This window comes from Oreochromis niloticus, linkage group LG12 (genome assembly GCF_001858045.2).
Source record: "Oreochromis niloticus isolate F11D_XX linkage group LG12, O_niloticus_UMD_NMBU, whole genome shotgun sequence".
Lineage (NCBI taxonomy): Eukaryota > Metazoa > Chordata > Actinopteri > Cichliformes > Cichlidae > Oreochromis > Oreochromis niloticus.
The window spans coordinates 11819014-11840550 of record NC_031977.2 but is presented as its reverse complement, the minus strand read 5'-3'; the positions used below and the strand labels follow the sequence as shown (position 1 = coordinate 11840550).

General features: G+C 41.4%; 2 protein-coding genes across 2 annotated transcripts; both read right to left on the bottom strand.

Annotated features, from left to right (window-relative positions):
* Positions 1 to 79: 79 nt before the first annotated feature.
* Positions 80 to 4858, bottom strand: hpdb (4-hydroxyphenylpyruvate dioxygenase b). The gene is made up of 14 exons (XM_003445532.4): positions 4740 to 4858; positions 4554 to 4580; positions 4355 to 4417; positions 3978 to 4082; positions 3739 to 3781; positions 3205 to 3287; positions 3027 to 3116; positions 2816 to 2919; positions 2627 to 2704; positions 1626 to 1788; positions 1422 to 1493; positions 1211 to 1333; positions 894 to 1010; positions 80 to 788 (listed from the first exon to the last, which is right to left on the bottom strand). Exons 1-14 carry the CDS (start codon positions 4740 to 4742, stop codon positions 678 to 680), a joined length of 1182 nt encoding a protein of 393 aa, XP_003445580.1. The 5' UTR covers positions 4743 to 4858; the 3' UTR covers positions 80 to 677.
* A 12221-nt stretch (positions 4859 to 17079) lies between these two features.
* aplnra (apelin receptor a) lies at positions 17080 to 19103 on the bottom strand. Its single transcript, XM_005473128.4, has one exon. It carries the CDS (start codon positions 18943 to 18945, stop codon positions 17860 to 17862), a length of 1086 nt encoding a protein of 361 aa, XP_005473185.1. The 5' UTR covers positions 18946 to 19103; the 3' UTR covers positions 17080 to 17859.
* Positions 19104 to 21537: the final 2434 nt, after the last annotated feature.

The following is a 21537-nucleotide window of genomic DNA, read 5'->3' as shown; positions in this document are numbered from 1 at the left end:
ATTTTTAATACTGTTCAGCAACTATTCAGGATTTTGGAAGCCATAGAAGAGCTCATGGAAGAACTGCAGACATGTGGTGCTCAGTGAATAATGGTTTAATACTAAGCTGCCATAAACAATATATAAATCAGGACCGGAACAAACACTTGGGACTCACAGAGAGTTATCACAGTTTATGAGAAAAACAAACAAAAACCAAGAGTGGTCTCTTTTAAACAGGAGGGGAAAATCACATCCTAGACTTCCTGCCAAATCTCCCAGCTTCTGTTGACCTCGCTGTCTAAAAGTTAACAAAGTGTATAGTTAAATGTTTTCATTTATGAGAGCTCGGATGACGTTTTGCTTGAGTCAAGCTTGTGTTAATAAAAATGGTTTTCCTGTTGATGTTTTATACAAACTGGAAGCACTGCATTAAAGTTGATGTTGTGCTCATTTTTGCAAGCATCAGGAGAAATGATAAAGACATAAAATGAACAATTAAATGTAAAAAAACAAAACCAAAAAACAAACATTCAACACATAACAAAATAAAGAAAACCATATGTATACGTGCTTTGTGTATTTCTCACAATATGAGACATTTTCAGGCATAAGGATGTTTAATAGAGCGTTCGTTTTATACTAAGTTGATGGATATAGCATGTTTTCTGAGCTCTTGAATGAATGCATCACCGAGTTCACATCTTCTTTAAATCTCCATTTGGTGTCAGAACAGTCAGATTGCCTCTAGCGTGCTGGTCTGCTTCAATAGCCTCAAAAAGAGACTTGAAGTTTCCTGCACCAAAGCCCTGTGGATGAGAACAAGTTTTTTTTGTTTGTTTGTTTTTTTAATAACATGTTAAATATACTGTAGAGTACATTTCCACTGCTTGTTTAGCCAGTGGTGCCCTCACCTGGTGATTGTGTCTCTGAATGACTTCCAAGAACACAGTGGGGCGATCCTGGATCGGCTTAGTGAAGATTTGAAGTAGGTAGCCATTGTCATCGTAGTCCACCAAGATCTTTAGTTCCTGGGTAACGGTGAGGGATTTTTTTTGTTAGTTATGAAGACAAAATGTGTTTTATGCACCTTTAGTCTTTAAAAAAATATGATTAGAGTGAACTGAGTCAACATGTTCTACGATTTAAAAAAGGACACTGTGTTTTGGCCCTATAAGGATCACGAATCATCACTCTTTCAGCTTTGTTAATTTACGGTTTTAGCTCTGACCTGCAGGACATCAAGGTCCTCTGAGATTTTGACCTTTGAGTGTTTCAGCTTCTCTCTCAGCTGGTCGTAGTAGGTCTCTGGCACAGACATGAACTCCATCCCGCGCTCCTTCAGGTTACGGATCTGCAAAGAAGTTAATCAACATTACAGTTAAGCTGCTGTTATAACTCAGCCTGTTGCAGAGGTAACCAGGGTGTTTTAGTTGTCATACTGTAGTAATGATATCTGAAGTGTTCATGGCGATATGCTGCACTCCTGGACCTCCATAGTACTCCACATATTCCTGTAAGTCAATAATGTTCTTATTAGTCCACATGCCACATGCTTAATGTTTGTTTGTTTGAATACTTCCACTCTGGTTTTAATCTGGTAACCCAGATGTTTAATTAAAGTAGTTAAACTGTAAGCAACATGCCTGGATTTGAGATTTTCTCTTCCCCAGCGCAGGCTCATTGATGGGCATTTTCACGGTCTCCTCGTAGTTTGCCACGACGATTGAGCGCAGGGCGCTGAATTCTGTCTGAAGCTGCTTATCGTCCACAGACCAGAAGCGGTGAAAGAGAAGGTTTCTCTGATACCTGTTAAATGAAGAAACACAGATTAGGAGCCGCTGTGGCGCAAATACTCTTGAAGTTGCTCTCAAGTGTCATATGCACAGTAAAGAAAAACGTTTCTTCACATGGCAAACAAAAGAAAATACACACACACATATATATATATATATATATACATATATATGTGTATATTAAAAGAACCAGAGCTGCAATAGCTATGTACATATTAATGCAATTTACATTTATAGTTATACCATGGGCTTCATTCTCCACAAACTCATTAACTAAATTTGAGGGGTTACATTTTTGGCCTGTAAAAACATCAGTGACCGACATTTTTATGAGCCAGAAAAAATTTGGTTCTTCACATCTGAAAACCGCCAGCCAGTGTAACACGCCTCTTCAGGGGTTAAACCAATGAGCTCGCTCATTTAGAGAACTGCCTTACTTCCAATAATGCAGAAAAAACCCCCCCAACAAGATCCAGATGTGGAAAGCCCACTTAATGCAAAGTCATGCTGATCCCAAGTCATGCCAAAAAAACTGAGTTATGTAAGAATCAAACACCCTTTAGCTCCGCCCCTCATACACCCTTTGGCTTATTTTTCTGCAGAACACATGGCAAAAGTTGGCCTTCGAGGATTTTTGCTAGACAAACCCTCTTAGATGTGGCTAACGTTATAACTGACAGGGCGTATTTTAACCCGAAGCACAATCTTTGTCTAAACCTAACCAACTAAAAACAATGTTCTAGGAAATATTCAAGCCTCCCTACATCTTCTGCAGTTAGAGGCGTTTAGTTCTATTTATATGGTACACTGCTATTTCACACTCTCTACAAGAACTAGCTGCAAGTCTTCACCATTCCACCACTGAAACCATCTCATCATCTGGTTGGTTTCCTACAACGTGATCGATAAAGTCCAGGTTTCCACTTGGGCTGCACAGAGGGAAAAAACAAACAAATAATTCAGTCAGCTGTGATTCAGACAGAAATACACATTATCAGTTTACAAGAACATCACATCCGGAATAATTTCTGTTTACTCACAGTTTGTCGAGTAAGGGGTCCTTGAACAGAGGAGGATGGAAACCAGGCAGAAACAAGCCACTGTATCCTGTCCTCTCCACAAATGTGTGAGTGGTGTCACCATACTGAAGGAAACAAAAGCAAATCCTGGATTTTCTGACGTTTCCAACTTTTTTCATTAAGCCCTGAATCATGGTATCTAAAATATTCACTATAAATATACAGCACTTACGGTTTGCAGCACAGCCAGTCTGACTTTACCATACTTGTCCTCCAGAGTGTAGGGTTCCTTTATAATGACTGCCCCTCTCGCCCGGGCTTTCTGTTTGGGAAATAATGTTAAGTATGGAAGCAAGAGCTTTTTCAGTTACTAACAAGATGCATCTGTAAAATAAAACCTGAAGCATTACCTGCACAAGAAAGTCACAGTCCTCCACTGTAAATGCAATGTCCTTCACTCCGTCTCCATGCTTAACCAAATGATCCCCCATCTCTGAAAACATGACAAGAACAGACATTTTCTTCAGCTGTAAATGAACATGTGATTCACAGGTTTCTTAAAACTCTTTTTTTTAACCTTACATTTTTGTGATTTGTAATGAATGTGTAGTAAAAGGGATTGTTTTGAGTTTTCACCAAAGCATATCAAGATAATATGTTTTCAACAATTTCTTCTTTCCTTGCTTATTCAAATTGATCATAGGGGTCAGTTATGGCACCGACGTTCTTACTGCAGACCAGTCGAAATATATTTTATAGACATGGAACTGCAAAAAGTCTGGCAAAAGAAAGAATGCACAAAATAGTATACTAGTAGTATATATATCTAAAAATGTAACAGAAGTGTAGACATCTTACAAATGAACCTGTTAAAGGGGAATGTCAAAAAAAGTCAAAAGTAATTGTGACTACTACAGGAACCCAGCTCCTTATCAGTGCTGTACCTTTGTTTCCAGGATTGAGGGCGGACGAGAACACGTAAATGATCTGTGAAATACAGAGTGAACACATCGACATGATTAAACTCCTGCCTCTGTGCATCTTTAGCTTTCACTTGAGTCTAGGCTGTGTGTTTTGTTACAATTAACATCACTCAACAAATCTACACATTGTAAGAAAACTTTTTTAGGTGCTTTAAACTGATTTCCCCTCTTGTGGGCTGCGGGCACTGAGTGCTCTTTACCTTGCCTTGTTTGACTACATGTGACACCACTTCACGACTGCCTGTCTCCAAACCTTGGTAAGCCACAGGCTCAAATCCAAGCTTGTTGCAGTAATACGATGCAGCCTGTTGGAGACAAACAAAAACAGGAGCAAAGAGGGAACCGATTTACAGTCTGCTGAAATTGGGCATGTTTGCAGCAGACTGGCTTTAGCGCCATCTCCTGGTGATGAATTTTGATGGCGTTTGTGCTGCAGGGCTTCTGGGAGGTGGGAAAATGAGTATGTGGTCTGGTGTTTTGTGTGCTGTGTTCCCTCCACCCCTTTGGATGACCAATAAAACTCCAGAGTTTATGTTCCCCCAGCTAAAAGAAAAGTAGAAAACTGGAACTAACTTACCTGCTTTGCATTTCCAACCCAGAACGTTAAGTGATCAAAGCAGAGGAATCTGCCCTGCTCATGCTGAAGACAAAAAGAAATAACAAAAATCAGTCACATATGCAAGTTAAAAAAAAAAAATCTAATAATACCAAAACCAGCTTGCAGTCAATGAATAAATAATCTCTGCAGTGCAACAAACATGAATTAGCTTCTTTACCTTCTCGCCTTTGTCTGTGTATGTTGTCTGCAATTAAAAGTAACACACCAAAAGTTATGACTTACAGAAAAAGACTGCTTTTATGGCATAACCAATATTATCTTCATGCAAACAGAAATTCTCAGAGCGACCTGAGATAGGAGAAAGAAGCCATTTGAGAGGATTCCTCAGCGAAGAGCAACTCACCATCTTTGCTGGAGGTGACGTGACCTGACAGTCCGAATGAAATTGGTGGCGAATGCCTGAATTTAAAAGCCGGGCAGGAAGTGTTTAAACCCACTCCCACCAATGGGGTGGAGAGATATGAGGAGGAGGAGAGCGTGCTGATGCTTTTTGCACTTTTGCTGTTATGCAATGATTACTTGGGGAAAAAAATCCCTTCAAAACTTTAAAGATGTCATAAAAAAAACAAAAACAAAACTCATCATCACTTCATTCACTGACTGATGCTGCTCAGGATGAGAGACGACAGCTAGACCCATCCGGAGATGTGCAGAAAATGTAATTTTGCTTGTGTTGTGAGTTGCTCCGTATGATTTGAGAATGTGTTTTTGCATCCAAACATTATTCTTCAAAAAGGAAACACAAAAACGAATTGTCCACACAGGTTTTGAATTACAGCTGCATTTTTTTCTAGGACAAGAAGAAGAGGCCCATATGTTAGTGTTTAGCGGCAAGAGGAGGCTCACGCATCCTGAACTCTCATTGGCTCAAAGGGTTTATGCTGAGTGAACCCTCATGTGCTTGAAAATACCCTCAACCCCCCATCCCATCAATCGTCCTCCTTCACGTGCAGTTTTCTACTGATTTTAAAACTATTTCATTATCATTCAAAATCAAATTGACCCGAACTCAGTCGTGGTTCATGTAATAGAGCAAATGGGACCTGCATAAGAATGAGTCAGACTGTGCAAGTTTATTATACAACAATGTTCATCACAAAAGAAAAGAAAGGATAAAGGAAAAAATAGAGGATGTTTTAATGAGATTAAAAACTCTATATGATACAAATCGACGGGCCTCAGTGTGAAGAGCAGGCAAAAAAGGCACAACCAATCACATTCAAGGATCCTGCTGAAAGAACTACAAATGCAGTGCATGTATGATAGATCCTGTCAGTTATCCCTAAATCCTGCACTGCATCCAGATGAGCTGATGAGCCTGTGACCCCGAGCACAAACAGCACCGCTGAGGTTTCGCTGCACTAAACATCAACTAAATGGCCCAAAGAAGCAAAGAACAACCCGTCAATTCAAAAAAGCTACATTCAGAGTGTGTATAGTACACAGACATGCACACAAACACTATAATTAAATGCATGTCATCCTCGTGTATTTCACAGAGGAATATATCTAGTCTAATCCTCTGTCAAACAGCAGATTTGTTAGTCGTCTGTTGAAGCTCTACTTTCCAGTAACGGCTCACTAATCACTAATGAGAAACTCAAAGCCAGCCTCAGTGTTCCGGCTGTCCCCGAAGATCGTTGTTTTTCATGCTGTTACCAGGAGGCTTGATGTTGTCAAGGGATGCACCGACACACATGCAGACAAAGGAACATAACACGCGTGATCAAATAATCGTAGCTGCATTACACAACTACTACTATTGCATGATTTAATAGTGTGACATGGGAGGGGTAGAGTATGTGCTGTTCAATCGAGCTGCGCTACTCGAATTATTATAGTAGCTCAGTTCAAAGGAGGCGGACAAGCCTGAAAATAAGAATGAGTGATTCTTTCTCTGAGAAAAATCCAGAAATACTGGTGAAAAGTGAACAACAGGAGCAACAGGAGCAACCACAGAACAATGCTGCTGCAGCAGAGGAGCATGCCTGTGCTCTCAATCCGGATGATAAGTGTTCAGAGGACAATGCACCTGCAGAAAAGGAGTCGCAAGGAAAGATGCAGTCTGTTTTCCAGCAGGTACGTAACCAGATCAGATCACAAGTAGGTGTGCGACCAAAGAGCAGCATACTGGAGCTAGTGCAAAAAGTCAAAGAAATGGAGCTCACACAGGTGAGCGTCGAAGCTGATGGTGAGGAGGTGAGTGGTGAAGAGGAAAAACAAGTGTTGAAACATGAGTGCAAAAATGAGATCTGTCTGAAGGAGGAGGAGGAGATGTGTGCAACGTTTGAGGAAAAGCTTGAGGCCAGAACAAAGGCCTTAAAGGATGAGTTTCAAGTTCAGATTTCAGGGGTGCGCACTGAACTGCAGGCCTACACTGACCAGGCTCTGAAAGACTTGGAGTCTAAGATGCAAAGCTGGCAGGCCAACAGTCAGCAACAGGCGCAGTCCAAAGAACAGGAGAGCAAAAGTCCAGACAAGAAGCAGAAACCTTCACCAGCTCCTTCTCTGGGGTCCAGAAGAGGAAGGGTCCTGACTCGGACCATGACTACCATCATCCCTAAGACCTGTCCTCCTGTCGTGGTTGGCCCACGTGCCAAATCAGAGACACTGAGCTCCTTTAAGTGTGAGTGCTCTCGATTTCCTCCTAAAGACCCAGTTCTCTCTTTATTAGGAAACAGAGCCTGCCAGAGCCACAAACCTCTCCCCCCAGCTCGGCCCCAACTGCATCAGCGTAAAAAGCCCATCCAGGCAAAGGCTAAACCGGGAAAATGACTCATCAAAATCTTATTCATTCATACAGCAAAAACGTCACGTTTATAAAAAGAATCACTGCTACTGTCTGTTACCTTTAACCTGTTATACCACTGCAGCACTGTATAAGGAAATCTGAGTGAAATCTGTAACCATGACTGTTAAAATAATAAAGCATCTTCTGAAAACTTCAAATGAGATTTCCTACTTAGATCAGAATAGCTTAAACACTTCTGTGTCATCATTTATCCTACAGTTACACAGCTGTAGCAGTTTCAACAAAAAACTTTTTGGGAATGTGAACTATTTCTGAACTTCTTTAGAGGAGAAACTATGCAAGCATCCAAATCATGATGTCACAATCTGCATTCCTCAAAATATTTTAACACAGAACAGAGTCGGGCTATAAAATATATAAAGATAGCACTTCATGATACGGCCTGTCATTAAGGGTGTAATGTCCCCAGATTTATAAGTAAGTAGCAGTAATTTTTGTGAAATTGTGGATTTAAATCACCTAAAAATATTGGTCAGAAATTTGAAGAACTGAATAACTTCAGTGTATTTTAGTCAGAAAACAGTTTTTCCTCACTTTACATTGTAAACATGCTGTACTTTTGAGGGCTAAAATAAAAGCCTCATTCAAAAAGTACAACAAAGAAAACAAAAACTTGGGGAAAGTAAGCTGCCTTATTACAGAGCCTCCAAAAAGACATTCATACTATCACTTAAAGGTACAGTACGTAAAATTTCCACACTAGACGTCAGTAGATGTCAACTGAAATTTGCTTTCTTACCTCTCCCAATTCAAGTGGATAATCTTAGCTACGGTGGCTGCTGTAGGACAAACATGTTCATGTGTAGTGAGTGTACGTTCTCAGGCTGCTGTTTACCTCAGCTGTCAATATGTATCTACCTCTACTCTGGAGGAGGCTGTAAAATGTTGTGAAGGGAGTCTGATAGGAGTTGTGAAACCGAGGTGATTTGCTGAAGACATCCTGAACTTTTCTGTTGGTAAACGCTGCTGTTAGCTACTGTTAGTTAAACTGTTAGTTAAACTGTTTGAGGTGGAGCTAACATTTTTCTGATTTGGACACTTATTGAATAAACTCTCATACAATGTGAGAATGTAATCAAACTGTTTATCAGAGATGATTTCTTGGACAAATATTAGCTGCCATTATGCTAGCTTACAACCAGCTGCTGTTGTTGTTGTTGTCAGCTGTCTGGAGATGGGAGGGCTGCACGCCTTATCTGGTGACCAGATGTAATTGTGACAATATCTGGAATAAATGAGCATGTTTATGCATGTTTTAATTTGTAAGAGGCCTGACTTCATTTCAGGAAATGAGGCTTGATATGATATAGCTACTTCATGCTATGTATATATATATATATATATATATATATATATATATATATATATATATATATATATATATATATATATATATTTATAGCTTGAAGTAGCTTTGTGATCTTTATATTAAAAGTAACCTATAAGGTTTACTACGTATGTGGCTGTTCTCTAGTCACATACATAAAACTCGATTAGATGGAATGACCACTGATGGTGGGGCTACATGTAAAAACGTATGCAATTATTATTGGAAAAGAAAGCATTGTCAGATTTTTCAGCACGACAATGATTCCAAACACACTGCCAATGCAGTAAAAGCATACTGGATAGAAAGACGCACAATGGATCTCTATCAGTCATGGATTGACCTCCTCAGAGCCCGGACCTCAACATTATTAAAGCAGTGTGGGATCACCTTGACAAGGGATGAATCAAAGGGTACCATCGTACCGTTATCACCATAACATCCCAAGAAGCTTTGAATGCCCTTCAAGAAGTCTGGAGAACTATTCCTGAAGAATTCTTAAAGAAATCGCTGAAGAAAAAAGTTGGCCATAACAAATATTGACTCTCAAGCTTGTTAGCATTGTACAGACTCTTCTTTGCATTATATACTATATTTTTATTTTCCACATTTCAGTAAATCACTGCACCTAATTTACAGTGAAGTACTGTAATAAGGAGAAATTTACATACAATGAGAGGACAAGTTACCCACAAAAATGGTGTAGTTCAGTTTTTAAAAAGTACCTTACATGTTCGTATCTTTGTGGACATCATGTTGGTCTGACCAGAGATTTTTGTGACCGTTATACTCTTCTTCAAATAATTATCAGTGTACTTTATTTTTCTGAATTCTAGTGTAGGAAACATATTCTCCTATCAGTAAATATCTGGGGTAATTTATATTACACTGTAATTGCACAAAATTACATGTAAAATTTATTCTAGATCTGGCTAAATTACACCCTTAGGGCCATATTATTAAGTGCTGCTTATTTGAAATAATGCTTACTTTCACGCACCAGCTTTGGTGCATGAAAGTAAGCATTATGAACTGTTCCGCCCTCTGGTGGTGAGACTACTTACAGCATACAGGACTGTTGCTATCTGCAGGTAAATATAATATATTTGTGGCTTCTCCTTCAAAGCTGGCCTTGAACCGTTTGCACACTTTAAATTCATACACTGTATGTGTTTGTTCACTTTTGCTTGTTCACCTTTCATCTGTGTAAAATAAATTAAACAACTTTCTTTAAAGTCTCAGTTTTAATGTCAGTACACGTTCAAAAACTGGACTTTTCACTATATTTAATAACCTCGACGAGTGAATTTAAATATAATAATGAAGATCAACAATCTCTCACTTCACACATAATGTTTATGGAATTATGAGTGGATCCCTTGACCAGGACACAAGGAACAACATTCATGCGTGCCTTTAATTGTACACCCTATGTGTGTAGGTCAGTTTTAGTAAAGGCTTAAAAAAGCCCTACCCTATAATCATCATTAAATTAGTACTTGAGAACTTTCAGTTAAAACTATAACGGTCATGGCCTGTGTTTTGGTGATTCTACAGTTTGACCAACAGATGGCAGGAGTTCACGTATTTGGGCTCAGATGAATCCAGCTTAGCAGACAAGAAATGAAGCAGTTTTTTATTTTGGTGTAAGTGGAAGCAACGGTGAATTAACATAAACTGTCTGCTTTTACTGAATGGCTAAATGAGAAAAGTACTTATGATAATATATTTTTAAGGTGGCAGAGTGTAGTGGTTAGACCCTAGGTTTGAATCCACCGGGCAGCTGGAGCCTTCCTGTGTGGAGTTTGCATGTTCTCTCTGGGCACTCTACTTCCCACAGTCCAAAACCATACACGAGGTTAAATTAATTGGAGATTATAATTATGTGTGAATGTGAAAATTTATGGTTGTTTGCCTTGCAATAGACTGCTGGCCTGTCCATTGTGTCCAGCCTTTTGCCCTATGACATCTGAATTGGATAAACTCTTAACAAAAAAGATAGATTTATGTTTGTATGTTTTGTATGTATTTATTTATTGGCAATGAGACAGTGTAGAGCTTCTCACCCATGTAGTGATCAGTTAAAGTCCTACAGCTGCTCTCTGGTGGGCTCATTTACCCACCCACCCCCCCAAAAATTGTGATTAAAATTTGCTGAATGTTTTAATGAGATGCCTGTCTGTCTGAAAAAGTCAATAATTCACCACAAACACTTAATTCGTACCTTAAAACCCAGTTATTATGGTTGATTACAAATCCAGTGGCACCAACATGAGAAGCTGGTTTGTCATCATGTCACTTGTACCTGTGAGGGCTTTTTTCATGAAATATGATGTCAGTTTTGTCTGGCTGAATGAAACTGGTTATTACATCGAGCTTTTTAGGTAAGTACAGTCGGGAAAGGTTTAATGTGAAACGTCTGGGTACTCATTAATGCACTATAATGTAGTATCCAGACATGCCGATTTTGTAACTATACAGTATTTTACGTAAAATTATGTGCAGTGAAAGGACAATTTACCAAAAAACTGCTTGGAGTTAACCAACAAGTTGTCATCTTCTTTGTGGACACCGTGTCGCTGGTGTTGGTCTGGCCAGAGATTTTTATCAACATCGTGTCTGATGACTTCTTGTGTGGTTCATCCATCCCCTGCAATGATTTGGATGTCGCACTGAGACAAGCAGCATTCACACAAATAATTCTGACTACACCTCCATGAGGAAAAGATCTCTTCCACTAGGATCCAGGATTGGAAGAAACTCCTTTCATGCGCAGCAAACCACACCCGTTCACTTGCCTCAATAGACAAAAACCCAAACAATGACATCATTTGGCAAATCTGGTCTAACTAAAGCTCTGTTGTGTTCTGGTATAAGTGGTATATAAAGTGTATTTAGGAAGGCCAGTGGAAGCTGAGTGGAAGATGTACGAGTAGGTAGTAATAAGAAGTATCAGAGATTGAAGAAAATCTGCTTATATTTGCAGCTAACACCCACTAATGGCAATGTCACTCTTTGTGTTAGCTTCACCTGAAACCACATGTGATGGGACCATGTAAGTCTGGAAAATCTAAAGACAAAATACAATCCCTGTGCACATCAATGGATTACCCGGAAACACTGCTACTGCAGCTCCTTAACTCTGTCACTACTCTTGTCCAGGAACACCTTCGTAGAATAGCTTCATTGTCACTTGAAGCTGAAGTTAAATAAAGCTGATTGAACTAATACTCTTGTTGTTTATGACTGCACTCCTCCCATCCCCTCCAACCGGTCGCTGCAGATGGCAAAGTCTGGCTCTGCCAGAAGCTTCTTCCTATTAAAAGGGAGTTTTTCCTTCCCACCCTTGCCAAGTGCTTCCTCACAGGGGGTCATTTGATTGCTGGGGTTTCTCTGTATTATTCTAGGGTCTGATGTGACCATGCTGTAAACTTCCTGTTTTTGCTGTTTGATGCTGCCAACATGACATGTACAATTCACAAACAGAACATGTTACAGATAAAGATGTTGCACATGAGAAATGGGCTCTTTCACTTCATAATCCTTACACGTCTTAAATTGTGTTGTAATTTTGTGGCTATTTACCTATGCAGTACTTGCTGAATAGTTTTGAACTGCTTCTTCCTGTTCCTCTAGCTAAGAGTGTTCCTCCATCTGCATAATTGGTAGTGATTGTGCTCTAAATTTGGAGTGTACAGACATTTTAATAGAGTTTGATAGTGGATATAGATATTTTTGCATAGGACGCATCAAACTATAAAAGGAAATTCTGTGACAGGTTTGCTGAAAAGTCAGCTCATCGTTTTTTTTATTAGCAAGCCGTGTGCAAGTGGTTACTGGAGACCTGAGCACCTGAGTGCTTCCAGCAGCTGAACTGGCACTGGGACCAGCCAGTGACAGGAGATGTATTTAGCTGTGAAGCAGGCACAGGAGCAGTGCGCCTTAAAGCAGGCCTTTCACAGTGGACGGGATAGAGAAAGATGTGAAGAGGACCTTTGTGTTTCAGGGACGATGAGTCCTGAGCGACCATATCCGGAGGGGGCGAGGGCCCAGCACATTCAGGTCTGGCCAAACCACGCTGTCCTCGGAAGCAGCATCTCGCGCCTAACGATATCCACCAGCGGCACAGCTCATTATGATGCACAGTGCAGCAGGTCTGGTCTTCCCTAGGAAATATGCATTAGTGGATGAAACAGTTTTAGAAGGTCTGTTAGGCAATGTTTCCGATGATAGGAGGAAAGATAAATCACACATTTTCATAGCTGAATAAAAACCTCTCATTCACTCAACTCAGATCTAATCGGGTGGAGTGAACATGTCCCTGAGCCAATATGAATAACAATAGCATTGGAGGAGATCTATTTGAAAACCCTGGTTTCCTAACCACCTCTTGAAATGTGCCAAAAGATAACAACATTACACTGAAAACACCAGTCTCATGTAAATGCTGTATTTTTCTGGGCCGTTGTTCTCAGGATTTGGACAATTACAGCGAGGGGGCCACTTTCAGGTTAAACTAGACAGATTACTGAGAGAAGCTGATTTCAATAGCGATCCCTTGGCAGACGTGGTAGCAATTTACAGTTGTCGCTGGTGTGTATTGGAGCTGTTCTCAGGCGGCCCCTTGTGTGAGGTACGATTAGACATGTTATACCTCATTATTCGTGAGAGCATTTGGATAAGATTCGGGGTAATCTGACTCTTTTTCCGAGGTCTGCACAATACCAGCCGTTGCTATCAGCACGCTTTCAAAAAGAAGGAAAGAGATATGGAGATAAATACAGCTGTGAATGCAGAAAAAAAAAATTAGAGCTATGTTTTCTTTAAAGAAAAAACCTTCCAAAAGATCTGAGGATAAATGCTGCGAGACATGTGAACACTTTCACTAAGCTTTAGTCTAACATCTATTATCCCGTGTTTACATAAACGCTAAGCCTAGTAATTATTTTCATTACCATCACTTTAATGGTCAGCATTAAAGTGACAGCATGTTTAGAGTGGTAGCTTTGTAATTTTGTCTTTGAGCTAACAGTTTCTATGATATAGGAAGCAGGTTTTTATTTGACAGGATGTCACACTGTTGGAGTGGAAGTGTTAAATAAATGAGAAAAGGCATAAACAAAGGTATGTGCCCCAGCATTGAAACCTGGTATTAGAAGGTGGTAATGGGTGGGTGGGAGTCGTGGGGGGGCTGGAGCTTCCCACGTTTTAGTGTCAGGTTGGACTAACTTGTTTTGGTGGATCAGAGGGCCTGCTGTCTAGACTGGTGCTGGTCTCATACTCGACTCAGACATGTCACAAAATAAGCCTTAATCCTGAGGACAGTTTCTCATCACAAAGCTGTCAAAACAAGGTTCCTCGCAGAAAACCCCGGCGGGTTCCACTTACCGTCATGTTTCTGACTGTTTTCGAGATTATTTAAGCAAAGGCACAAAACAAACGAGCCTGAAAACACAAGTCAACAAAATGTATTCAAGAAACATCTGCAAAGTTTGGACAACTGGAATTAACTGCGGTTACACACTCGTAAACATCTCATCTTTTATTTAAAGCTTTGACGCTGGCAGAAACAAACACTGATTACTGAGTATTTTTCACTGCTTCCGCCTGTTTCCAGTCGGTTTTATGAACTAACTGCTGCTGGGTCCAGCTGAATTATGCTGTTCTCCTTGTTGTAACTTCCTTCACGTGAACTCTTAATGAAAGGAGTCATATAGAAATAAGACCGTCAAATCTAGTTAGTCATCCTTCTGCACACCTCCTTTTGAATTGTTTGTGAATGACAGAAAAAAAACAACCCTAAAAAGTTAGGATTTGTTGCCCATTTACTCTTCGAATGTCTTTAAAACATGAATATTTATCAAAGTTGTAGCATGCTAGTAGATTCTATCATAAGTTTGCAACTGATTTGATCAAAACCAACAGATAAAAGCATGCACCCTCACAGCTGATTCCAGAAATGTGGTGAGGACTGTTGCAAACACTCACCCTCCTCCTCTTGGACACACACACACACACACACACACACACACACACACACACACACACACACACACACACACACACAGGAGCAATCGCAGCCCACACCTCACCACCCCCTCCCACTCTGTATTTTTCGGGCTTCACTAGCTCCATTGTCCTCCAGATTTGTAGGAATGACAGACAAAACAAAAAGGCGAGGGACTCTCAGAGGTCATGCTGATCCTCCAGAATAAAAAAATTTTTTTTTGCTCTCACCGGCTTCCTAATTTCCCCCCCTCAGCGCTGTGTTCTCTGTGTGGCTAGGTCTACTGTATAGAGAGAGGCTGGCATCCCCAGTGCTGTTTCGTGTGTGATTTGAAGAATGGGGAGCTGATTGTGTGCGTTATAGTCAACAGGTGGATGAACAGTACAGAGAAAGTAGGGTTAGCGTTGACAGCCCATGGTATGTGTCAGGTCTCTGTTTACATGTGCATATGAACACACTCACACACACACACACACACACACACACACACACACACACACACACACAGTGTGGGGTGCATTTGTTGCTGCTTGGGTGGGATGGAACAGCAGGGAGATCTAAGGAAAGGGGAGCAGTTGTGTTTTGGTTCAGATGTCCCATTTGGGTGTGGCAGCTCACACTGATGACAGCACTCAGAAACTGGCACCTGTGTGAGACGTTTTAGTGTGTTTCGCTGTAAGTGTGGAGCTGCAGACTGATTGTGTGGCCGGTGTGATTATACATTCATTCAGGTGGATGACACAAAAACATATCTCCAGCCTTATTTCTGAGCTGGGAGCTGCGCAGCTGCGTTTGTTGTTGTTGATTTCTTAACTATCATTCTGAAGCTATGAGGTCTCATTTGATCTAGATATGTCTAAGACCCATCATTCAGGGATTCATTGATTCAGCAACTCATATTTAAATGATAATGAAAAGCTGAATAATGAAAAGCATGTATTTATCTATCAGAGCGTGCAATTGGTTGACACAATATAGCAGCTATTGTTTGGGACAACCAATACTTGTGCATTAAACTTCATGCCTCCTGACCAGGAAAACAACATTTTAACAGGGGCAGCGGATCAACATGCTCGAACTCCCTTTAAGAATACTTTAGGCGTGCTGCGACGCCCACGTCCAAACATCCCTGAACACACAAACAGGTCACGCAGCCCACACAGGAACACAGAGAACATTTATGTGCAACTGTTGTTTTTGTGTTGGCGGTGTTCCCCGTGTGCTTTGGTCAGCTGGTATTCTGGGTGAGTTATCTCAAAGTGAAGCATCAGACAGGCTGTCAGGCCAACTGATCTCAATAATAACAACATGTCTCGCATTGTCCGGCACGCGTGACTGACTCTGCTTCCACGGTCTTATTGCTACTCGTATATCTGCTGTTTTATATAAAGATGAACCAGAAAATGAATTCTTCTGTTATTACACAATAGAGTTAATGGTGCAGTGAACGCCTGTGTTATGGGTTAGATTCTGTATGTATCCGAAATACATAAACTAGATACATAAAATCTTTTCTAATAAATCTATCAAGCTGAAGAATCATTGCATGTTTGAGCAATCCAGCGTCTGTCTGCGAGGATCTCACAAAGAACATCCTGGCATTTACTGCAAATACGCTCCATTTCGCCAGGATGGACAATAAGTAACATATGATCTCTCACAGACAAAGAGACAATGAATCACGCAGCTTTGCATTTTTTCGACGCTTCACACATGTGGTTACTTTAGAACGGTGGTGCAAGATGACCCATTTCCCAAGTTTCTCACTTCAATCACCTCACAGTTTCTTCTCAGTGTGTTGGAGCATCTGCACTCTGCACTGCCATCCCACACCCCATCCCGTGCCCCAACAACCTCTCTGACTGCAATCTCTTGTCAGCAGGCACAAATATTGACTTGTTTGGCGGCCCCGATTTCTGCCAGGATTAGAGTCCCACTTCCCCCCCTACCCCATCCCACCACCACTATTTCTAAACAGTGATTATGCCCAACAGAGCTCATTACTGTCAAGTCAGAATATCCCCTAGAAGAGTCACTCAGTAGTAATGACCACGTAATTCAGCACACAGGGTTTGGCTGTCCTAAATTTTGTTATGCATAAATTTTAGCCACTTTGACTTTAACTGAGCACGCATCACTCTGAATATGTTGCTGGTTCTTTCTTCCTCGCCTTAAACAAATACTAATGTTTGAAATGAAGAAATCCTGCAGAAATCCCAGCTGAGTGCAGAATATACACTCAGGATGACAGGTAGTTTGCATAATCCAGTTACTGTCTGGATACTGGCTGTGAATCAATAGAGATTAGAGACCTATTAGTCTGAAGGTGTGAACTGAATGCAAGCTTATTCATAACAAAAGCTTGAACCCTTTTGGAGATACTTAACACTGAAATAACAGGACCGACGTGAAAGTGGAGGTTAAATATTTACATTTGCTGTCAAGATTGTTCTCCTTTAAAGTGATACTTGAAAATCTACCTTTGATTTGCATGCACACACACACAGACAAACACACAATGAATTTAAGACATCTTGTTCATAGCACACATCTTTAATACAGTAGTTAGTTACAGTGATGTCAAAAAATAAAACATATACATCAATTTGGACCATTTATAAGGCTCCTTTGTCCCTTTAGTGCGTGACTGCACTGCAAAACCCCTCCATAGCGCCCCACCCGCTCCTGTCCCTCAGCAACATTTGTCAACTGCCATCTGCCTGTCTGCCCCATCTCCTCCCCACAAACTATGTAATTAAGCTGCAACACCTTTGCTCCTCTTACACCTCCCTCCCGTAGCCCAGACTTCTACCTTCAAAAACATCAAGCTTTGAAGAGACACTGCTTTGTTTGATTTCCCTGCTCAGGTACAACAAGTGCTTCTACAATAAATCAGCAATATATCCGAACAAAGATGGTATGAAAATAGGGTGTAGCTTTAGGTTTCATCCAGTGTAAAGAGCAATTCATATTTCTGCCTTTTTTCATGATACAATTGAAAAAACCTCTGCAAATACAAATTTAAACAGAAAAAATAAAGACTTTTTTTTTTCTCTGAGAATTTGAGGAACAGTGCAGCTAAAGGAGCTCAGCCAGCTGGCTCCAGCTTCCCAAGTTCACACAGCATACAGAGCATTGGCCTCTCTCACTGTAGATTGGGAGGAACACATAATGGATATCATGACTGTAGGCAGTGACAATTCAAAATTCATCATCTCATCTTACCAGCTTTGAACAATGGACACATAAAGTCTGTATTTTTACAAGTGTTCCAGCAGTTGGAGCTGTCCTGCAGCAGCCCTGTTTCACTTTGCTCTCTACACCTTGGTGGCCAGAGACTGAACCTCTGACTTCTGAGTCTGGGCGCTGAGAGTGGACGACATGGAGCTCATCTGGCCGTGCATAGCTTTCTTCAGGTTGAGCAGGCACAGACACTGGGAGCGAAAACGCAGGTCAAAGAAGGCATACAGGAACGGGTTGAGGCAGCTATTGACATAGGCCAAGCAAGTTGCGTAGGGGTGAGCCAGCAGCAGGAAACGCAGGAAGCCGCAGGAGCTCGGAGCAAGGTTCAGGTAGGAGAGGGCGTCCATGCTCTTCAGCACGTGGAAGGGAGTCCAGCAGATGGCAAACACCACCACCAGTGTGGTGATGATTTTCAGCAGTCGTTTCTTCTTCTGGTCCTCTTTGCGCAGGTTGTTGAAGTGGCGTGTGACAGTGCAGCCGATGAAGCAGTAGAAGATGGTCATGGCCAAGAAAGGTAGGAGGAAACCCAAGGCAGAGGAGGACAGGCTGAGTCCTGCAATCCACAGGTACTCATGCCTCTGGTTCATGGTCACCAGGCTGAAGTCCATGGCGCATGTGGTCCGGTTGCTGTTTAGGTCATTCACAGTGGTGCGGAACAGCAGCGTGGGCACAGCCAGGAGGCCAGACAGGAACCAAATAGCACCCAGCGATGCCAGCATGGTGCCCCGCGAACGGAGCCTGCTGCTGGACAGAGAGTGCACGATGGCCAGGTAGCGGTCAAAGCTCAGGCAGGTGAGGCAAAAAACACTGGCGTACATGTTTACCAGAACAACATAGCTGCTGATCTTGCACAGAGCCACGCCAAAGGGCCAGTGGTAGCCCAGGGCTGTGTACACAGCCCAGAGAGGTAGGGTTATAACAAAGGTGAGGTCAGCAAGTGCCAGGTTTCCTATGTAGACATCTGCAGCCCGACGTTTAGATTTGGACCTCCAGACAGTGAAGATGACCACGCCATTACCTGACAGACCCAGGATGAAGATCAGCATGTAGAGGACCGGGATGAGGGAGTAAGAAGGCTCCCACTCTGAGAAGTCACACACAGTCTCATTGTCATCATAGTACTCATAGCTGTCACCATATTCCGGAGTGGGGGGCTCCATGCTGCAGGGATTGTTGTTAAGAAAAAAAAATCCTTAATTTAAAGGGTAAAAAAAAAAGTTAAGAGTCCTGTAAAGTTCCAAAGGGTGAATTGAAAGTCAGTGAATCATAGGAGCTGGGGTTTCTGAGCAGATCCTGTGAGAGTGAGTGACTCTTGGCTCTGTCTGCCTTTTTAAACTCGCCCCTCCACACCCCCGGTTCCCTCCCAGGACGACCCCTCCCTCCCCTCCACCCCCCCACCCCCAGTAAAACATCTTTCAGCTCTCCCCCTCCTCCTCCTGTCTCTCACCTCTTCAGGCGCAGCCCTTCCCTCTGCTTGGAGGACAAGAAGCCTGCATTCCCTCGCAGATGACAGACCAAAACACTTACTACTAGTAAAATCAATAAGAAATGTCAGGAAAAAGACATCAAATCAATAAAACATTTGGAATTTGTCCACGTGGGAACACCACCATTACTTCTGGTCAAAATAAAGGTCTTTTTCATGTCATTTTTTAAAACTAAAGAGTCTAACATTCACTTTATTATTATTATTACTATTATTATTCTTAATAATAATAATGATCATGTCAAACCTAAAATTAAGTCCTAGTAGTGGTGTGAACAGATCACACAAACATTGCTTGCTTTCCTTTCCTTTTTCTTTAGTGCATGTTTTCACAAGCATTTTATCTCCTATAATTTTTGCAGTGACTTTGTGGTAAGATGGTGACTCTGATTATGTGCAGAACAGGTCTGGACATATCAGATGATTACTTTACATCACAATCACTTCCGTTAAATTGCTGTTAAACCTTCAGATGCATCTCATTGCACTGTAACTCTAATACAAGTCTCGGGTCTGATGATTGATTTCCATGATAAAAGGCCAAGCAAACACACCAGTTTGAAACAAAAACAACAGGAAATTTCACATTGACACCACCTTGGTTTCCTTTCACTACTAACTGCAGCACATGCTCATGTGATGTCCCGTTGTATAGAGTATCGCAGCAGTTATCACATTGCTTTAAAAGAGCTTTTATGCGTTCCATAAGAAATGTTACAAAATTCAGATAATCTTTTCAGGCAGCTTACAGAATATATTGCTGGTGAAACTGCTTTCAGACTCCAGGTCAAATCCAAGGAATTACTATCAGTGGAAAAAAAAGAGCTTGACATGCCAGAGCAGTGTTGAACATTATTTACAGCACATTTAGTTTAGGTAATCTGTTAAAAAAACAGGCCTCCTATTGGTGATAACAAGATGTTGTTACATAAATCCTCAGAATGGATTATTAACTATAAATGCACAGACTAAAAAATGCCTTTGATGAAAGGAAAGGCTCACAGCTTATCAGCCTGCACTGAGTGACTGGTGATTGTACTGTACATAGAGCAGTGGTCTGAGGGAAAGCCGAACACGGCAGATGCTTCATCCTTAATTCAGCAACAAGGAGACAATGTCAGGAGCCAGTTTTTTGTATGCAAACATACATGCTGCATGTTTTAGTGAAAAAACACGGACGTCTGCTTAAACAATTCTGCTATTATGTGTGACAAATTTAAGTTTTATTTTCCTTTTTTTAAGCAAAAGACAGTTTCCTCCTGGAACTGCTATAAAAAGGATGCCCTTACTGGATCCTGAACCACGAAAAAACACAGAAAAAGTAACCCAAACCAAACTTCTCTCTCTCACACACACGCACACACACACGCACACACACCAGGTGTGTCCCGCCTCTACTTCATTCCCCAGGGAGAGGATTGGCGCCTGCTGCTTCCAGGGTCAGTATCCCTTAAACAAATAAATTAGCAAATTTAAAAAATAAAAGGCGAGTAGATAAGAAACAGATGGCCAGATTAGACCAGCATATAAGATATCTTCAGAGGACCTCCTTACTTGTTCATCATAGCCTTTATAGGTGCCAAGATAAAGTCCCGGTGCTGTTCCTGAGGTGGGAGTTTGATTATCAGCAGCGAGTGAAGATTTACTGACATTGCTTTTCCAAATAAAACATATATGAATTATGTTGTTTTTTAAGTATAGGTTATTGCATGCTTTTGTGTCATATGTTCTTTCCATAACATATTGCAAGCGCTAGCTTGGCAGGGATAGCTTGTTGGGTTTCTGTCTATATGCCTGGACCACACATGTGACTCTGCCACAGCTGTGGCTGCTTTTGATCTGCTGCTGAAATGACCCTGCTGCTGTGACACGACTGCCTTGGTCTCACTCTGACTGTCATTTTGTTGGTGCGGGGACAAAATGGAGCGACTCAGCGGGAAGCGGATACTATCATGGGTTTTTGTAACAACTAAAGAGAGGGAGGTTTGTGATATTTAACTCAACAGAGTCAACTGGGGTCACCGACAGGAGGGTTTGGGGACATTCGCAGTGGATACGTCAGCTCCAGTCTGGAGGAGATAAGTGACTGAAGGTGGAGGCTAATCTATGACCTGAGGTTTGTTTGAAGTGTAAAAAATGTTGACAGCACACCGGCTAACATAGCAGACCCTAGGCCTCGCAAATCATGCTGAGGGGACCTGGAGCCCAAGGGTGCCGGGGGCCTGTGGGGTCACAGCGTAGCGTTACTTTAGAGACACAACTGGTC